The sequence below is a fragment of the Erigeron canadensis genome, chromosome 7, assembly GCF_010389155.1.
Source record: "Erigeron canadensis isolate Cc75 chromosome 7, C_canadensis_v1, whole genome shotgun sequence".
In the NCBI taxonomy this organism is placed as follows: Eukaryota; Viridiplantae; Streptophyta; class Magnoliopsida; order Asterales; family Asteraceae; genus Erigeron; species Erigeron canadensis.
In genome coordinates, this window is record NC_057767.1 from 8411720 (window position 1) to 8428923 (window position 17204).

A 17204-nucleotide genomic window follows, 5' to 3' on the forward strand; every position below is an offset into this window, starting at 1 on the left:
AAGAGAAAATATTAGGCTAAAAGAGGGAGATTAGGGATGCCAAGTGTACCCCCAAACCCCTCTTTTAGTTATATTACTCGTCCTAGTACCCGTATGATGTACGGTAGCTATATAGATTGTATCCTAAAAGAATTTTGAATATGCTTCGTACATGATTCATGAGTATGAAATAAATTGTGGTTAAAATAAACCGATAAATTACAATAAACAGTAATGATAAATATAATATATGTTTAGTTAGAGTTTTGGATTTACTTTGAATTTTTACAATCACATCAAAATCGAAACTTGTAAGTATGGTGGATGACGGCAAATAACTTTGTGATTTGGGATTGTAAACTCAAAATTTTGAAATCTTCATGATAATAAGTACTTATTATTATAAGTAATATGGGTTGAAGAATTGAAAAAAAAAAAGACAATTTTATTAATGAGAAAAACGATCAATCAAATAAGGTTATAATGTGTTTTGTATCTATAAGCAAAGAATTAGAGTTTAATTCTAAGTCTAATAAGGAAATTAAATCTATATACAATTACAAAAGCTAATTTAATAAAATAAGGAAATTAAAAGGACGTGTGTCGATCAAGGATTACGCCATGTGTCGTTTCAAAAGCTAATTTAATAAAATAAGAAAATTAAAAGAACACGTGTCGATCAAGGATTACGTCATGTGTCGTTTCAAGAATATCTCAATCTTATTTTAGTTTATTGGTAGATAGATAGTTAATAAAAAGTACAATAATATAGTCATTATCAAATCTATTCTTTTTTAATAGGTATGTACGTATAGTAGACGACTTTCATAAGTCTCTATTTTAACTCGCACTTGTTATATAGATGACTTTCTTTCCGTTATTGAATTTTATAAAGAAAGAAGCACCATACAAGACTTTCAAGATAGAGAAAAAAAAAAAAAGTTTAGCGAACAAATAGAAAAGCAAATAATAAAAAACGGACCCTCAAGCCTCAAGTCCTCAACTACATTTCCTATATATAATTACCTCTTGATACTTGCTTCTTCTACTCCTATACCATTTCAACTATCTTTCTCTATCTTTATATATCATTCTCTATATAACACAAACAAACACATATATCCTTAAACAATATAAATGGGATCAATAAGCAAAGAGATATTACACGATGTTCCACCATACATAAGAGTATATCAAGATGGCACCATTGAAAGACTAGTTGGTTTTGAAGTTGTCCCACCTGGCTTTGATTCCAAAACCGGAGTTACATCCAAAGACATCATAATCTCGCCGGAAAACGGCGTCTCCGCCAGGCTTTACCGTCCAACTCTCACTTCCACCACCCAAAAACTCCCTCTAGTTATCTACTTTCATGGTGGAGCTTTTTGTATTGGATCACCTGGTGAACCAAAGTACCACCAATCTTTGAATAACCTTGTTTGTGAATCACATGTAATCGCGGTGTCGGTTGACTACCGGTTACTCCCCGAACACCCTTTATCAGCGGTGTTCGAGGACTCTTTATTTGCTCTTGGGTGGGTTTCCAACACCACCGAAGAGTGGATAAAGGAAAATGTTGACTTTGGTCGTGTTTTCCTTGCGGGAGATAGTGCGGGGGCTACTATAGCTCACCAGCTAGCTATCCAGGTCGGGTTAAAACCTGACCTGGATATTAGTTATAAAATATCGGGTATTATTTTAATAAACCCGTATTTTTGGGGAAAGGATCCAATTGGGTCGGAGATAACGGATCATTTTAGAAAGGCTATGGTGGATAAATGGTGGGAATTTGTTTGCCCATCGGATTCGGATCTTGGGTTAGACCACCCGTTGATTAACCCGTTTGTTGCTGGGGCTCCGGATTTGTCGGGTTTGGGTTGTGGTCGGGTTATTGTTACGGTTTCAGAATTGGATATTTTGAGGGATAGAGGATGGGCTTATTATGAGAAATTAGTGAAGAGTAAATGGGAAGGGAAAGTTGAGATGGTGGAAATAGAGAAGGAAGATCATGTGTTTCATATTTTTGACCCGAATGGTGACAAGGCTGTAAATTTGATGAAAAGACTGGGTACCTTCATAAACCAAGAATAATTAATTTGTCACATTGTGATTATTAAAACAAAAAGTTACAAGTTGGCAAGTTATGTGTATGTGTTTGTTGTTCTATGGATAAGCGGATTGTGATTAGGGAGATGAAATTTCATATGTTTTAGTATCATTATTATCCAAGAATTGTTTCATGTGTTTTTCTCTATTGTTCAAAAACGCATGAACAATTTTAAGTTAAGAATAAATGCATATCGTTAATTTCTAGTCGTATAACTTTCTAATTATGATGTTTTAAAATGCAGAAAAGTCAACAAATTTGTATATTTTTGATTTCTGTGTGAGCTTCTATTCATAATACATCTCATTTTTTTTAGCAAATACTATAGATCTATATTTGACTTAAGGGGTCTGACCATAACTCGAAACACTAACAAAACAGCCTAGACGCCAAGTATAAACCTATATGTAACTATGTAAGGTAGAAAAGTGCTTATTTAAATCTAAATCTTTATTTAGGGTGTTTTTTTTTGTCATTAAGTGTTGAATATATTAAGTAACTGAATGTATAAATAATGTCTGAGTATATTAAGTAAAAAATAGGTAATTGACGGTTATTTTTGTTTATTAACTAAAAAAAAACATAAAATTTGACTGAATGCATAAAATTCTTAATTATTAAGTGTGTTAAGTAAAAAAAAAAGTAAGGGGCTAAATCTAAACTACTTTAAAGCATTTACCCCTTTCAATTTCTTAAAAAAGAACTTATCTACCTAAATTGTCTTTCTCTTTTATCCATTAGTTTAAATATTATCACTTAATATATCTTTAATACTCTTAAATCTCAACCACTCATTTTTCTCTCTCTGCTTAAATCTCAACCACTTATTTTTTTCTCTCTCTTGCATAAATCATTTTATTTCTCTTATTCATTTAAAATCTTTTATTTTAAAAACTGTACATCAATAAATTATAAAAATTATATGGGTGTTCTTAAAATTTATGCTCTTTCCTTAGAGATGTTATTCGATACATTTTCGACGAATTTTTAAATCCGAGGACGGTACCCGTCCAGGTAGATCACCCCATCACCGATCACCTCTATAACCTATTAGATTTTATGACCTATCACATTTTATGACTTATCACCATCACCATCTCAACGCTGCACGGCGTAGGCATTTGGCTAGTCTTTTTATATATGAAAGGAGGTGTTTTCTTTGGCAATACTCTCTTTTTATATATGAAAGAATATAAATCGTTATATTCTTGCTCGTGGGTTCTATTGTTGATTCTAGCGTAATTTAATATTGATGGAGAGGCTAATCTACCAGAAACATATTCCATGTATTTTGGTGTTACATGTTAAAATTGAATGTGACATAATAACAGTCAAAATAAAAATGACTTTTTAATTATATTTTTGCTCGTTCTCCATGTGATCTTTGAAGTCATGTTCCCATTTTCCTTTTCAACTGGCTTTAATTTGCTGGAACTGTTCGTCATGAACGAGTTACATTTTATTTATAGGCTTTTAAGCCTGGAAATTATCATCAAAAGAGACTATTTCTCAAACATTTATAAAAGTTGCATTCCCCTTTCGGCCCGTCTCATTTAATTCCAAAAAACATATACTCATATGAGAAACTAAAACGAAATGGTAAAACTAGGAAAAATATAAAAATAAAAATAAAAAAGAATTTAAGGATCAAATTGCTATAGTATGTAGAATAAAGATATTGCCAAAACTAAAACAAATAAACAGTTTACAAGAAAATAATGAAAATTGATTTAAGTTGTAACACATGTATATTTTTGAACAAAAAGTGAACATATTAAGACCTTTTCTAATGGTATCTTAGGTGTGCTTGAGCACACTTCCACTTTAATTAGCCAACCGATCAAACGTACCGAACCCAATGTAATCGTAACATAACATTCTTAAAATTCAATGAGTGCGTTATAACAACACACATGACATGCAGAGGTGGTACCAGGAAAAAATTCTAAAGGAGGCAAACTTAGAAAATTTATGAAAGATAAATCAAAAAAGGGGCAAAATGTTAAAAACCTATAGAAATTTTTTAAAAATTTAAGAAAAATTTAAAAATACATGACAAAATCTAAATTTGGAGGGGGTCATTGGACCCCCTTACCCCCCTTTAGTACCGCCCCTGATGACATGTATTTACAGGACCACACACGACATATAATTACAAGCTAGACAGAGAAAGAAAAAACAAAAAAACAATATGAAAACATGAGCGAGCTCCCACTACATGGGTCGGGCATGCATGTGCACCGGCCTGCGCATCTGATCCCAGCATGCCTACGCTGGGAATGGATCGAGTCAAACATGTCGCCGTGGGCGCCTTTCCATTGGAGACGGCCTTTAGGGAACAAAAGCTAGGTGTGCAAATTAACTAACTATAATTACAAAAGGCCAACCAGAGCTCACCACGTCGTCACTTGTCTCGATTCATGCGACGTCATCACATTGTAGCATCATTAATTTCGTGTAGATAGCTCGCGCCAACACATCAGTACAAGTGATTAATTACTTCTTGTCCATACGTTTTATGTCCACACATTTCTGTTCTAGGTCAATGAGAGCGACGAACTTGGTAACCCCGACGGTGATGTTAACGAAAGTCAAAATTGTATGTGGTCGATATGAATATATATTTCCAGGTTCAAAGTATTATTTCTAGAAGGTGTAAGAAAAAAACACCCATGTCATCTTATGCGGGTTTTGGGTTCAAATAACATAATTAGTTTATTTAATTTCTAGCAGATATGTACGTACGTGAGTTTATTAATTCTTTATCACGTGATGGGGGATCGGTTTCTTACTAAACAAAATTTTGACGATATTTCGTCCTTTGGGTCAAGAATCATGCCATGTACTAAGCTAGTATGAATAAGGCAAACTTTAGCCTTGTGTAATCTTTTAATTTTGTAATCTTTTAATCTTTTGATTTTGTAACATATTACATACTCTGAAATGATTTCTTAAATCCGCCACTTGGCTTAACAAACATAAATGTCTTCGAAAGAAATACGGGTAATTTACTATTGCTAAAGATTGGGGACCAGGGCCCCTAGACCCCAAAGAGCCGCTAGTTGTAATGTTGTTGTTTGATTAATAAAAGATGCATTCAAAAAATTATTAGTTATTTCTAAGAAGAAACATTTATATTACATTACACTAAAGGTGCAAATACCAGTTAACCGGTTCTGGTTATTTTTTTTAGTAACCGATTCCGGTTATTTATTTTTTAAGAAAATACCGATTATGGTTGATAACCGGTTTGGGTTTTAAAAAACTATAACCAGTGTAATCGGTTTCGGTTAATAATAACCGGTTAACCGATACCGGTTAACCTAATAGGTTATTTTTTTAACCGCCCACTATAAATAATATATAAGCCAAGAGGGGTTTTCTATTTCAACATAAAATAAGTTGTTCCGTCCTGATCTACCCACAAACACCACTGATAACACCACTTCTCTTCATCATCATTTACCCCTCATGGTCGCCACATATATCGATGTATATATATATATATATTTGACTGGGCGGTTAGTGAAACACACATACACACACAGGCACACAGCCACACAGTACGTAATATTTTTGATGATCTTGAAGAGGTGATTCAGTGGAGGATCTTGAAGAGGTGATCAATTGGTTCTTTCTCCGGTCTCCGATGCTTTTTTCTTTCTTTCCAGATGTATGTGACTTCATTTTTCTTTTTATATCTCGATGTATATATATCACCCAGTAAGTGGTGAGTGATAAGTATAAAATAGAAAACAATCCCAATTATATATAATTAATCGATTAACCGGTTAAAACTAAAAATAAAAACCGATTATCGGTTAACCGATTAGGAATCGGTTTTTGGTTTTACAAGTGCAAATCGATTACTAACCGACGGTTTTTCCTAACCTATAATCGGTTTGTACTGTATCGGTTACTAACCGGTTACGATTATAGGTTAACTTTCGAATCGATTCGGTTAACCGGTTTTTTTGTGCACCTCTACATTACACTTATATACAAAGGCGTAAGACATCAAAATACATATTTCTTACAATAAAAGCTACTTGAATATATCGTTGATGAGCTGTTTGAATTATTATGTTGTCGAAAAAGCTAGAAAATGACGCATGTTTTGGATGATTAATTATGGCATTCCAATATATATAGTTCTCTCTTTTAGCACCGTCCCAAAAGGAGCCATCATGACTTCTTATTGGTTAAACAATTTTAATTTTCAAGGGTGTTTCCAAAGGTCTTTTTATTTTTTTATTTTTCTTTTTTTCCTTACGCAATAGGTAGCGTTTCGTCCCCATAATAGTGTTGTCACTTAACCAACCAGCGAACCAGCAACAAGCAGTATTTCGTCTCTTTACAAGTCTCTATGCATCGTATACCTCTTAATACATACTCCGTAGTTATCTTTTTTATAAATACTTATGTTTTATAATTTAAAAAAAAAAAAATATTGAGGAAGTGACGAGGTATTGTTAGCTGAAAGGTGTCAGTTTGTTTGTCCGATTGATGCTGATGTGATAAAACTGAAAAGCGCACTTATAACACCATTGGGAGAGAAGTCTGATCAACCTAGCTATTTTTCCCTCATGTATAACAAAAAGGACCATAGTTTAAATTTCTGTTTGTTATAATACACATACAAATTGGAGACATTGTAGGCAATATGTTTTAGACGATATTAATTTTTTTTTTCAGGATATAAAGTAGATTTGGGTCTTAGAAATAAAGGTTTACATACAGTAAGTTTTTAATTAGAATTGGTGACCCATTAATCTATTGTAGAAAACATGTTTGTATCTAGCTTTTAATTATCTAGCAACTAAAATAGAAATTGATTGTCCATTTATGGACTGATTTTCCAAATTGTTATCCGTTGTTGCCTCTAGTTCGTGCCTGTCAATATAGAATGCTGGTCGCTTTGGCTCGAGTAGATCCATTTTTTCATTTGTGAGCATCGAAATAACTTCTGACATCGTAGGTCTGTCTGTGTCATGATCTTGAACACACAAGAGTCCCACATGAATGCATGTCATTACTTCTACATGAGAGCACGAGTCTTCCAATATTGGATCCATAAGCTCTAGCCCTCTGCCTTCATTCCACAGCTCCCATGCCTGAATCAGTTTTAGCATTTATGCAACAATTAGTTCTATGTTTTAATTCTAAACAACCAGTTGTCTACTAATGCTTTTAAAGTCTTATATGGAAAAACATGTTGGATAGATCAATGTTTTAAAGTCGGTTCAAAACACCCAGTTGAACTGGCCGGCCTGGTCTTTTAGTTCCCCCTTTTTCCCGCTTGAACCAGTTTTTTTTTTTTTGTTTTTTCTTTTTGAACTTTCGTTTTAACGGTTAAACTTCTCTAGATGTAAATTTGAGTTTAAAACTTGTATTTTTGTATGATTGTAACAGTTTGGTATATTTTTGAGTGTTGTAGTGTAGTTCGACAATTTTCATTGGACATTAACAATTTTAGTAGCATTTCCATAGCAATACACAAAGCCGGTTCAACCAACTAGTTGAGCCGTTTTTTTTTCCTCAGCCCGTTTAATTAATAAATCGGTTCTTAAAACATTGGGAAAGATTTAACTTACATATCCTGGAAGGTTAAGTGGATGTTCTAAGTCGTAGCTCCCATGATTCATCTTGCCGCTTACAATCTCAAGCAGCAAAACACCAAAACTGAAGACATCTGTTTTTGTGGAAACAGTACCTTCCATCATATACTCTGGTGGCATATAACCACTGCATATCAAATTGAAACAAATCAAGGATTAGTTTGGGGCATGTTTGGTTCACAGAATGTTTTTGGAGGAATGTAATCTGTCAAAGGAATTGGAATTTGAAATAATTAGGAGTTGTGATGAGAATTCCTCTTTATAAAAGACAAGTTAGGGAGCTAGTCACCGTGTTCCAACAACTCTACTCGTATTTGCTTGAGACTGATTCGACCCAATTAACTTAGCCATGCCGAAGTCTGATATTTTTGGATTCAGGTAACCATCTAGCAAGATGTTACTGGCTTTCAAATCTCTATGTATTACCCTCAGCCTTGAAAACTTATGAAGATATACCAATCCTTGAGCAATCCCGTCAATGATTACAAATCGAGTATTCCAGTCCAACAATCCTTTCTTTCTAGGATCTGTTAACAAATGATATTATTGTTATATCAATTACAGAACGCAGTCAATATACAAAGTCAAAGTCAATGTACCAAATATATAGAAATCCAGACTGTTATTTGGCATGTACTCGTATACAAGGATATTCTCTTGCTTTTCGGTACAACACCCTAGTAGCCTGACAAGATTAGTGTGTTGAAGTTTGGCAATGAGTTCGGTTTCATTCTTGAATTCAGTCACTCCTTGCCCAGAGCTTTTTGAAAGTCGTTTTACTGCAACCTCTTGACCATCACCTAATTTTCCCTGAGAAATGCATGACGTGGATAAGCTTCTACTTGAAAATTCCATAAATAGTGGTTATAAAGGTTTACCTTATAAACTGTTCCGAAACCCCCTTCTCCTAGCTTATTCGTGCCCGAGAAATTGTTTGTTGCAGACATGATACTTTGAAATGTGAAGTAATGCAGCTCAATGTTTATGTTTCTATGTTTTTTGTCACTACGGAACCAGCGTCTCAACAAATACATAAACAGATTCCGGATTTTCTTGGTTTTCCCTAATTCATTAATCAAAACAACAGGTAAGATAGTATGCCAGAGTTCAAAATTAATGTTTCAACAAGATTTACATTAACTGTAATTCAACAATCTTGAAGCAATCTTTCACGGAAGTATCCTTATACGTTCTCTTATAGGTTACATATAGGGTATAACCAACTGATTATAGTCAGAATAAGACATTCTTTAATAACTGGAATTTAGTTTATGAAATAAACACGATACCTCTAAGATGAAACTTCTTATAGAATAGATAGCATGATAGCAGCGGAGCCAAAGATCCAACCCCAATAATCAACCAAATCCACTTCTTCTTCTTCTTTTCTGTGTATGATCAAAACTAGCTCTTTTAATATAGGCTACCATTCACTATTTTCAAGTTGCAGAAAGTTATATAGGATAATGAAAGAAAGAACTCTATGGACACTCACTATATACATCGGATAAGTAACCAACCGAGAAGGAAACAGAGAGAACAAAGTTGTTTGACCCATGAAACTGATTTACGAGTATAAACTAATGACTTCTTTGTTTTAGTATCAAGAGTAATAAGCTTGCTAACCTCGGCCTTGGAATATATAATATTGTGCGACTTTGTCAACTTCCACTGGATTGTAGATCATTTGACGGTAAATCTTGCAGCCTTCTCTGTTTTTAGTTGCATAGGAATAGGCAATGCAAGTGCAATTAGTCCAGCATAATCTTTTGCAATCATATAAAGTCAAGTTATGTCTTTCGTCATATTCATACTCATCCGTATATATAAAGCCTGATGAATGTGGGTAGTGATAATCTTCCCCGGAGTAAAAGTTGGCATTTTCCCTGCATTTTAAGTTTTCAAGCCTGCTTTTAACAAAACCCGGGCCAAAATTACAGTTGCAAAGGATACCCGACTCAGGTCTTGAACTTGAACCTGCGAACCCACCAGATTCGGTTATTCTCAGAGCAGGAAATACATCATACGTTTTTGTCAAGAATGTGAAGGACTGCTCATTTTCATTAGAAACATAATAGAGGTGGACATCCGAAACTGAAACAGAGGATTCTAAAATGGTGTTTCTAAATCGACCATTCTGCCAAGGTCCACTCATCCAGTGGACATTCCTTCCTCTAAGGATGACCAGTTGATCTGTGCCATTTTCGTCTCCTGTTAATGTAAAAGACCCGCTAGCTGGTAGCCGATAACTCACCCACGAAGTCAACGACCATCTATGTCCCGTCTTGAGATTAATTCCAAGTTTCATCCCGGGGAGAAGTGTGTCTGTTGGGTAGTCAAAGCTTTGCCACAAAACCCGCATAACAGACCCATCTGGATACAGTTCATGCAGCACCAAATTTCCAGTATCCAAGAGTTTAGCACTTACATTACGTATTATCAGACTAGGACTAAAGAGATCAAGAACGCTACGTCCACTAGATATAATGCTCAGCTTCCCATATATATCTATCAACAGCCTGCCGCATATATCAGGGACCGGATTGTTCCTGTTTGCTACCCAAACTGCCTTGTTACGGAAATCATACGAATAATGGTTTCTGATTTTATTGTTGTCGTTTTTGTTGTAAAATATACCTAAGTAAGCGCTGTCCATAGTGTCAAAACTAAAGAGCTTCAAACTGAACACCTTGTTTGATGACGTCAGTTCGTCCCAGTCTTTAAGCTCTTGACCTTGTCTTAAGGTATCCGTTTTGGAGTAACAGAAAGCGAAGAAAATAAAGAAGATTAAAGTGAGGACGGAGAACCGGAATATTTCTCCGCCTGCCATTGTTTTAAGCTAGTGCAAAAGCTAGCATAAATGATATCTATAACTTTATGACTTAAATTTCTTCATCTTAAATTTATGTTACACTTGGTCAACATAAAATAGACATCCACTAGCCATTGGGGTGTTAGCCCAATGTTCAGGGGTTTTTCAAAAAGTGGTTTTCTCCTGGAGGGTCAGGTTTGAATCCTGTTACATGCAAATATGATGAGGGGTCTTAACAATGCTATACTCATCTAACATATGAGAAGCAAGCCCTTTAAGGCATTGCCGGAAGATACCGACATGGACGCATCCGCTTGGGGTGTTAGCCATTTATCCGTTGCTGCCTTTAAAAAAAATTAATCTACCCCATTAGACAACTCACCAAACAACTAATTAGACCACTAGAATTAATGGTGTACGCAGACTAGAATTAATGGTGTACGTCTTAGTGTGACCACGGTGAGTAGTCTTATTAAAATTCTTATCATAACCTATTATATGGACCATGAGCATTAACATTTTATGTTGTATTGAATTAGTCAACACCCACTTTTTTATTGGTGAGTAAATTGGCGTATTCTACGAGAAGTTAATTACTCCACAGCATGTTTATTTATTTCCTGCTTTTTACTGGTTAGTATTTTTCTATTTCAATGGTTAAGTAGTGGGTTCATACAAAGTCATATCACACATAATGTGTTTATCCTGATTGAGCCACCAACTCTCGCTTCATTAAAGATCACTTTGGTCGAGTATTTTAATTGTGCCAGAATATTATGCCCTTAAACTGTTTGATAAAATGTTTCACCCAATTGCATATTTGTGTAGCAAGTAATATTTGGCCCAATCATAATTGCATATGTTAATCTGTGTTTTAGCATAATTGATCACCCCGCATGGAATGTTTAAGTTTAATGTTGACCTTTTTACGCAGACCCGTACTGAATCTTTATGAATATTTGTAGGACTGCATAGTAGAGATGGACATATGAACCAGAAAGCTGTGAATCTTTTTGCCAATGTCCGCTTCCTTTGTCTCGTGAAGACCAACTGAACTGTTCCATTGAGGTTTCTAATATAGTGGTAGCCATCCATCTGCCTGCTAACAAGTGAGTGACCATTTATGACCTCACATGACATTAATTTCCAGTTTCATTTAAGGTGGAAGTGTGTAGTCCAAGCTTCGTCATAATTTACATATATCTATCTATTTAGTGGAAGATTTGTTGTGTCTTGCCAAAAAGCTGGGTGAATTGATCTTATCTTGTTTACAAGATTTTAATTTATCAAAACTACTGCATACTTTACCCTACTTAAAACTTCTTTAACTTGTGTTTTGTATTTCAGTTAGTCTTAGACCACATAATTGATAACCCTTTCATGTTGACGTGATAAGACCTTTTCCAAAATTCGTGTTGCGTGCTCTCAACCCATTCTTGGCTTTTAGATATTAAGAAATGCCTATGTGGACCGAACATACTATAGACTACACAGGGCATATTTTAGTATTGACTTTTGTAGTTATGAAAACATAAAATTAATCCACTCACTGTTACGACCATGCTGACTTATGAAATAAGCAGTCCCACCTTATCTCCTTTGAGTGTTGTGCTTGTACATGTTGATTGGTTGAGATAATCTTGCCTTAAAACCTCAAAACACCATGACCATCGATCACCATAAATGGCGGAAGATGGAGGTTTTATGCACCTCATAAAAGGTTGAATGTGTTTTTGTTTGGGTTTGCGGATAAAAATGTTAGGAACAACCCTTAGCCTTAGCACAAGGAAACAATTAAACAAGAAAATATAGATAAACGACACATGAGGGATATATATAGATGACAAATTAGGGTTAATAACTTGGTGAACAAGTTAGGCTTAAACGGGCCTACTAATCATCCAATAAACAATCCCATGAAGCTAGGACTTAAAACCCAACAAAAAATTATTGAAATGGATTTAAAATTGTCATAATCGTTAATCTTGATTAACTTGATAAAAATAGGGTAGTTACAAGTAATTTAGAACATCAAATCCCCTTAAGCTGGTTTTATGTAACATAATGTATTCTTGACTTCCCGGTTGAATACTTTGATCACATAATACATGGATTTGTAACCCCTTACAGACTAATTATACTACTGGTCATAGTTGTCGACTCGTAACCTTTGACTCGACTCGAAAAGATGATTTTTGACTCGTGACTCGAAACGTGACTCGACTCGTAAGAGTCAAGACATTTTTGATACTACATGATATTGTATAATTATATATATGTGACGTATTTATAAACAAAATATAAGTTGATTATTGTAATACATTACCAAAATATTACATACTACCGGCCCACTCCGAAGAATTCATGGGTTGGCAGGCGGGCGAGACAGAATGGGGTGGGGGGGGGGGGGCACTACTAAGCAAGCCAAGCCCAGTTCCCGCCGAGATACTTTTGAGTCATAAATTTATAGTTTATCTTCAAATTCGTACTAAATGAATAAAAAATACATATATAACATACAAAATAATATAACCATAAATATGATATATAATATATAACCATATTATCAAACTACAACAATCATAAATTTGCGACTCGTATTGACTCGTTCCAAATTCACACCGCGTCTCGTAAGAGTCAAGAGAAAAAAGAGTTACCCTGCGAGTCGCCTCGTTTTGGGTGTAAATCGACTCGACTCATAAGAGTCTAACATCTATGCTACTGGTTATGTTTCGATTAGTTCGTAATATTAAATAGCCAGTAAAAATCTATTGGCAGAACATAGCGAATGCATACACCCCAGGGACCGTGTTATAAACTATTAATGCCTTATAAATTTACTTATACATATCATTGTATAAATATTAGAGATTAGAGAATAAGCCAGGAAATCAAACCTAAGCAGACTATATAGAACACAGACACTATAAGTAATTATGCAATGATGATACTGACATGTCACCTTTTTTTTTTTACTTCTATCTCCCCAATTCAATTGAAACTGATTGGCCATTTACGGATCTGTTTCCTGACCTGTCATCTCCTGTTTCCTTTGCCTCATGCCTCTCAATGTAGAATGCTGGCCGTTTTGGTGCGGGTAGCTCCATATATTCATTTGTGAGCATATAAATAACATCTGACATGGCAGGTCTGTCCATTGTATGATGTTGAACACACAAGAGACCGACATGGATGCATGTCATTACTTCCTTGTGAGTGCATGAGTCTTCCAGTACCTGATCCATCAACTCCAAACCTCTACTTTCATTCCACAGTTCCCATGCCTGAGTCATTTGTAAATTAGATCTTAAACTTGTATTGAATACAGGACATACACCAGTCTTGGATAGGATTAAGTTACCAGCCCGAGCAGGTTGAGTGGATGATCCGGATCATAGCTCCCATGATTCATTTTGCTGCTAACAATCTCAATTAACAAAACACCAAAACTGAATACATCTGTCTTGGTTGAAACATTGCCATCTATCATATACTCTGGTGGCATATAACCACTGGGATATGAAACGGATAGTTAGCTTTTGGGAAATTTATACGTTGGGAGCTCTTATTGACACAAAATAATTTATGGACTTACCGTGTCCCAACAACTCGAGTGGTATTTGTTTCAGATTCATTCGTAGAAAATAACTTGGCCATGCCAAAATCTGATATTTTAGGATTCAGGTGTTCATCTAGCAAGATGTTACTGGCTTTCAAATCTCGATGGATTATCCTCAGCCTTGAGAACTTATGGAGATATAGAAGTCCCTGCGCAATGCCATTAATGATTGCAAAGCGATCCCTCCAATCCAGTAATCCTTTCTTCTCAGAATCTGTTCCCAAATTACCAGGTAATCAGAAAGCTCTGCTACAATATTAAAGGTGGAAAGTTCACAGCACCTGATGGATGATTGGGTAATGGGTCGAATTGGGTTCAGGCTAATACGGACCAATATCAGTATGGATCAAAATGGGTTGGGTCCTGTTGGTTTTAGCTACATATACTTCTTTTTTGTTTTCTTTTCTTTCCTTTTTTTTTTCTTTTTGAAACTTTTCATGAATGAATAATTAATATTTTAGTTTGAGATTGCATAAACAAGTTTGACAGTTCTTTGATTAAGAAGATTTTGGAGTTTATATGAATAAAGTAGAAACTTTGGGCAACTTTCAACCACTTCGACATATTAGACATTTTGATAATTATTTGATTTGGCTTATTTAATCAGTTTCAGATAAAAGACAATGTAAATCAACCAATTTGTAAGTAAATTGGGCCAAATTGCCATCTCTATAGATAATTTACAGAGTATTAGATCTTACCAAATAGAAAGAAATCCAAGCTATTATTAGGCATGTACTCGTATACAAGTATTTTCTCTTTCTTTTCAACACAACACCCGATCAACCTGACAAGATTTGTGTGTTGCAGTTTGGCAATTAGTTCGGTTTCATTCTTGAACTCTGTTACTCCTTGTTCAGAGCTTCGTGATAGGCGCTTCACCGCAACCTCTTGCCCATCAACTAATATTCCCTGAGATATCGATGACGTAAGCTTCTAAAACATTATTTTTAAGTATTTTTGGATAATTACCTTATAAACAGTTCCGAAACCCCCCTCTCCTAGCTTATTAGTGCTTGAGAAGTTATTTGTGGCGGATGAGATACTCTGAAATGTGAAATAATGGAGTTCGTTGTTCATATTCCTATCTGCTTGTATGTAGTCGTATAAACGTCTCAGCTTATGTAGCAACAGCTTCTGAATAATTTTTCCTTTATCTAAATTGTTAATAAAGCAATCGATTAATATCTGAAGTCAAAACTTTCAATCAGTTATGCAATAAATAAAATCTTGCCAGTCTTAAAGCGGTCTCTAATGTGATTCTTTTGGGTTCCCCTATATAATAAGTACCTTAATGTATCCAAGATAATTATATGAAGCTAGTAATAAACGGTCTCTAATGTGATTCTTTTGGGTCCCCCTATATAATAAGTATTAAATGTATCCAAGATAATTATATGAAGCTAGTAATTAACTTATAGGTCTGGGTTCAAATCCTCGTGTGAGCAAAATGCTCTTAAGACTGGCGACTTGATCCGTATGGGTTTTCCTTGAAATTGGAGTTGGGTGTATGAAGAGGCAATGCCGCAGAACCCAAAATTCTAGTTAAAAAAAAGTAATAAACCTGATACTCATACCTTTAATCTGAAACTTCTTCTCTACAAAATATAATGATATGAGTGGAGCTAAGGATCCAAACCCGATAATTAACCAAGCCCACTTCTTCTTCTCCTTTTCTACGTGGGAAGAAAATTCAAACATTCTAGTTAGCAACTTATCATAGTATCTGTTGTCACAGTACTATAATGCATCCAAGTATTAGAGTATTAGACTTGCTAACCTATAAAATCCTTAGTAAATCCGAAACATCCTGTATCTCGGTAAGATTCTGATGGATTGTATCTCATTTTACTGTAAGTCTTGCAACCTATCAAATTTTGGGTTGCATAGGTATAGGCTACACAAGAACAATTGCTCCAGCATATTCTTTTGCAATCATATAAAGTCAAGTTATAGCTTTCATCATATACATACTCATTCTCCAAATGGTAGCCATATAATTTACGAAAGTAATAACCTTTCCTGCAGTTTAAGTGTTGAAACTCATATTCAGCACAGCCACGGTCATTGATTGAGCCACATCGGACATCAAAATCTAGGATTTCACCCTTAAGTTGACCATCTTGGTGCATTTTCAAACCTGGAAACAACTCATAACTTCTTGTTAAATATGTGAAAGACTGTTCCGTCTCATTCGAGATGTAGTAGAGACGGACATCTACGCCAGAAGAATCTAGATTTGTGTTTTTGAATCGACCACTCTGCCAAGGTCCACTCGCCCAGTGGACGTTGCCTTTCCTCATAATGACCAGTTGACCTGTACCATTTTTGTCTGCTTCGAATGTAAAAGTCCCAGTAGCTGGTAGAATATCGCTCGCCCAAGAATTCAGTGACCATCTATGCCCAGTCTTGAGATTAACACCCACCTTCATCCCGGGGAGTAGCGTGTCTGTTGGGTAGTCAAAGCTTTGCCACAAAATCCGCTGTATAGACCCATCTGGATACAGTTCTTGCAATACCAGATTTCCAGAATCCAATAGTTTAACGCTTGCATTGCGTGTTACTAATGAAGGACTAAAGAGATCAAGAATTGTGCCTCCACTAGATGCAATGCTCAGCTTTCCATTGACACCTATCAGCATTTTGGCGTGTGTATCCGTGACCGGATTATTTCTGTTCGCTACCCAAACCATCTTATCTGGTATGGGTTTCAAATAATTGTAAGAAAAAGGGATTTCGAGATTTGGTTTGTTAGAGTGGTAGTATATCCCTAAATAAGGACTAATGGTAGTTTTTCGAAAGCCAAAGAACTTCAAAATGAAGACCCTGTTTGATGAAATCAAGTAATCCCAGTCCTTGAACTGTTGACCTTGGTGTAAGGTATCTGTTTCCGAATAACAAGGATTGTTGAAATAATAGCATGATAAAGTGAGGCCGAGAATGAGGTATATACTTCTGCTTGCCATTTTTCTAAGGTAGAAAGGGAAACATAAGATGTTATCTTGTTAAAATTCTCCCGAAACAGGTCCGGCCAACGGTTACTCAAGCTCTCGAGGAAATCAAGTCGTT

At 35.3% G+C, this 17204-nt stretch overlaps 2 protein-coding genes across 2 annotated transcripts; one reads left to right on the forward strand and one right to left on the reverse strand.

The window, feature by feature from the left end:
• Positions 1 to 1006: 1006 nt before the first annotated feature.
• LOC122607505 (probable carboxylesterase 2) lies at positions 1007 to 2298 on the forward strand. Its single transcript, XM_043780492.1, has one exon. It carries the CDS (start codon positions 1117 to 1119, stop codon positions 2068 to 2070), a length of 954 nt encoding a protein of 317 aa, XP_043636427.1. The 5' UTR covers positions 1007 to 1116; the 3' UTR covers positions 2071 to 2298.
• A 4487-nt stretch (positions 2299 to 6785) lies between these two features.
• On the reverse strand, positions 6786 to 16291 carry LOC122608904 (G-type lectin S-receptor-like serine/threonine-protein kinase CES101). Its single transcript, XM_043781977.1, has 14 exons — positions 15916 to 16291; positions 15713 to 15811; positions 15108 to 15292; positions 14837 to 15047; positions 14112 to 14349; positions 13878 to 14028; positions 13498 to 13800; positions 9331 to 10543; positions 8994 to 9092; positions 8583 to 8767; positions 8304 to 8514; positions 7994 to 8231; positions 7681 to 7831; positions 6786 to 7200 (listed from the first exon to the last, which is right to left on the reverse strand). Exons 1-14 carry the CDS (start codon positions 16265 to 16267, stop codon positions 6895 to 6897), a joined length of 3942 nt encoding a protein of 1313 aa, XP_043637912.1. The 5' UTR covers positions 16268 to 16291; the 3' UTR covers positions 6786 to 6894.
• Between the last annotated feature and the right edge of the window lie 913 nt (positions 16292 to 17204).

Coding starts and splice junctions, on each gene's coding strand:
- LOC122607505 (XM_043780492.1), top strand. CDS start 1,117: ATGGGATCAATAAGCAAAGAGATATTACACGATGTTCCACCATACATA.
- LOC122608904 (XM_043781977.1), bottom strand. CDS start 16,267: ATGCACCAAGATGGTCAACTTAAGGGTGAAATCCTAGATTTTGATGTC. Junction 15,293..15,712: donor GAAGAAGTTTCAGATTAAAG/GTATGAGTATCA, acceptor TTAACAATTTAG/ATAAAGGAAAAATTATTCAG. Junction 9,093..9,330: donor TTATATATTCCAAGGCCGAG/GTTAGCAAGCTT, acceptor GATCATACACAG/AAAAGAAGAAGAAGAAGTGG.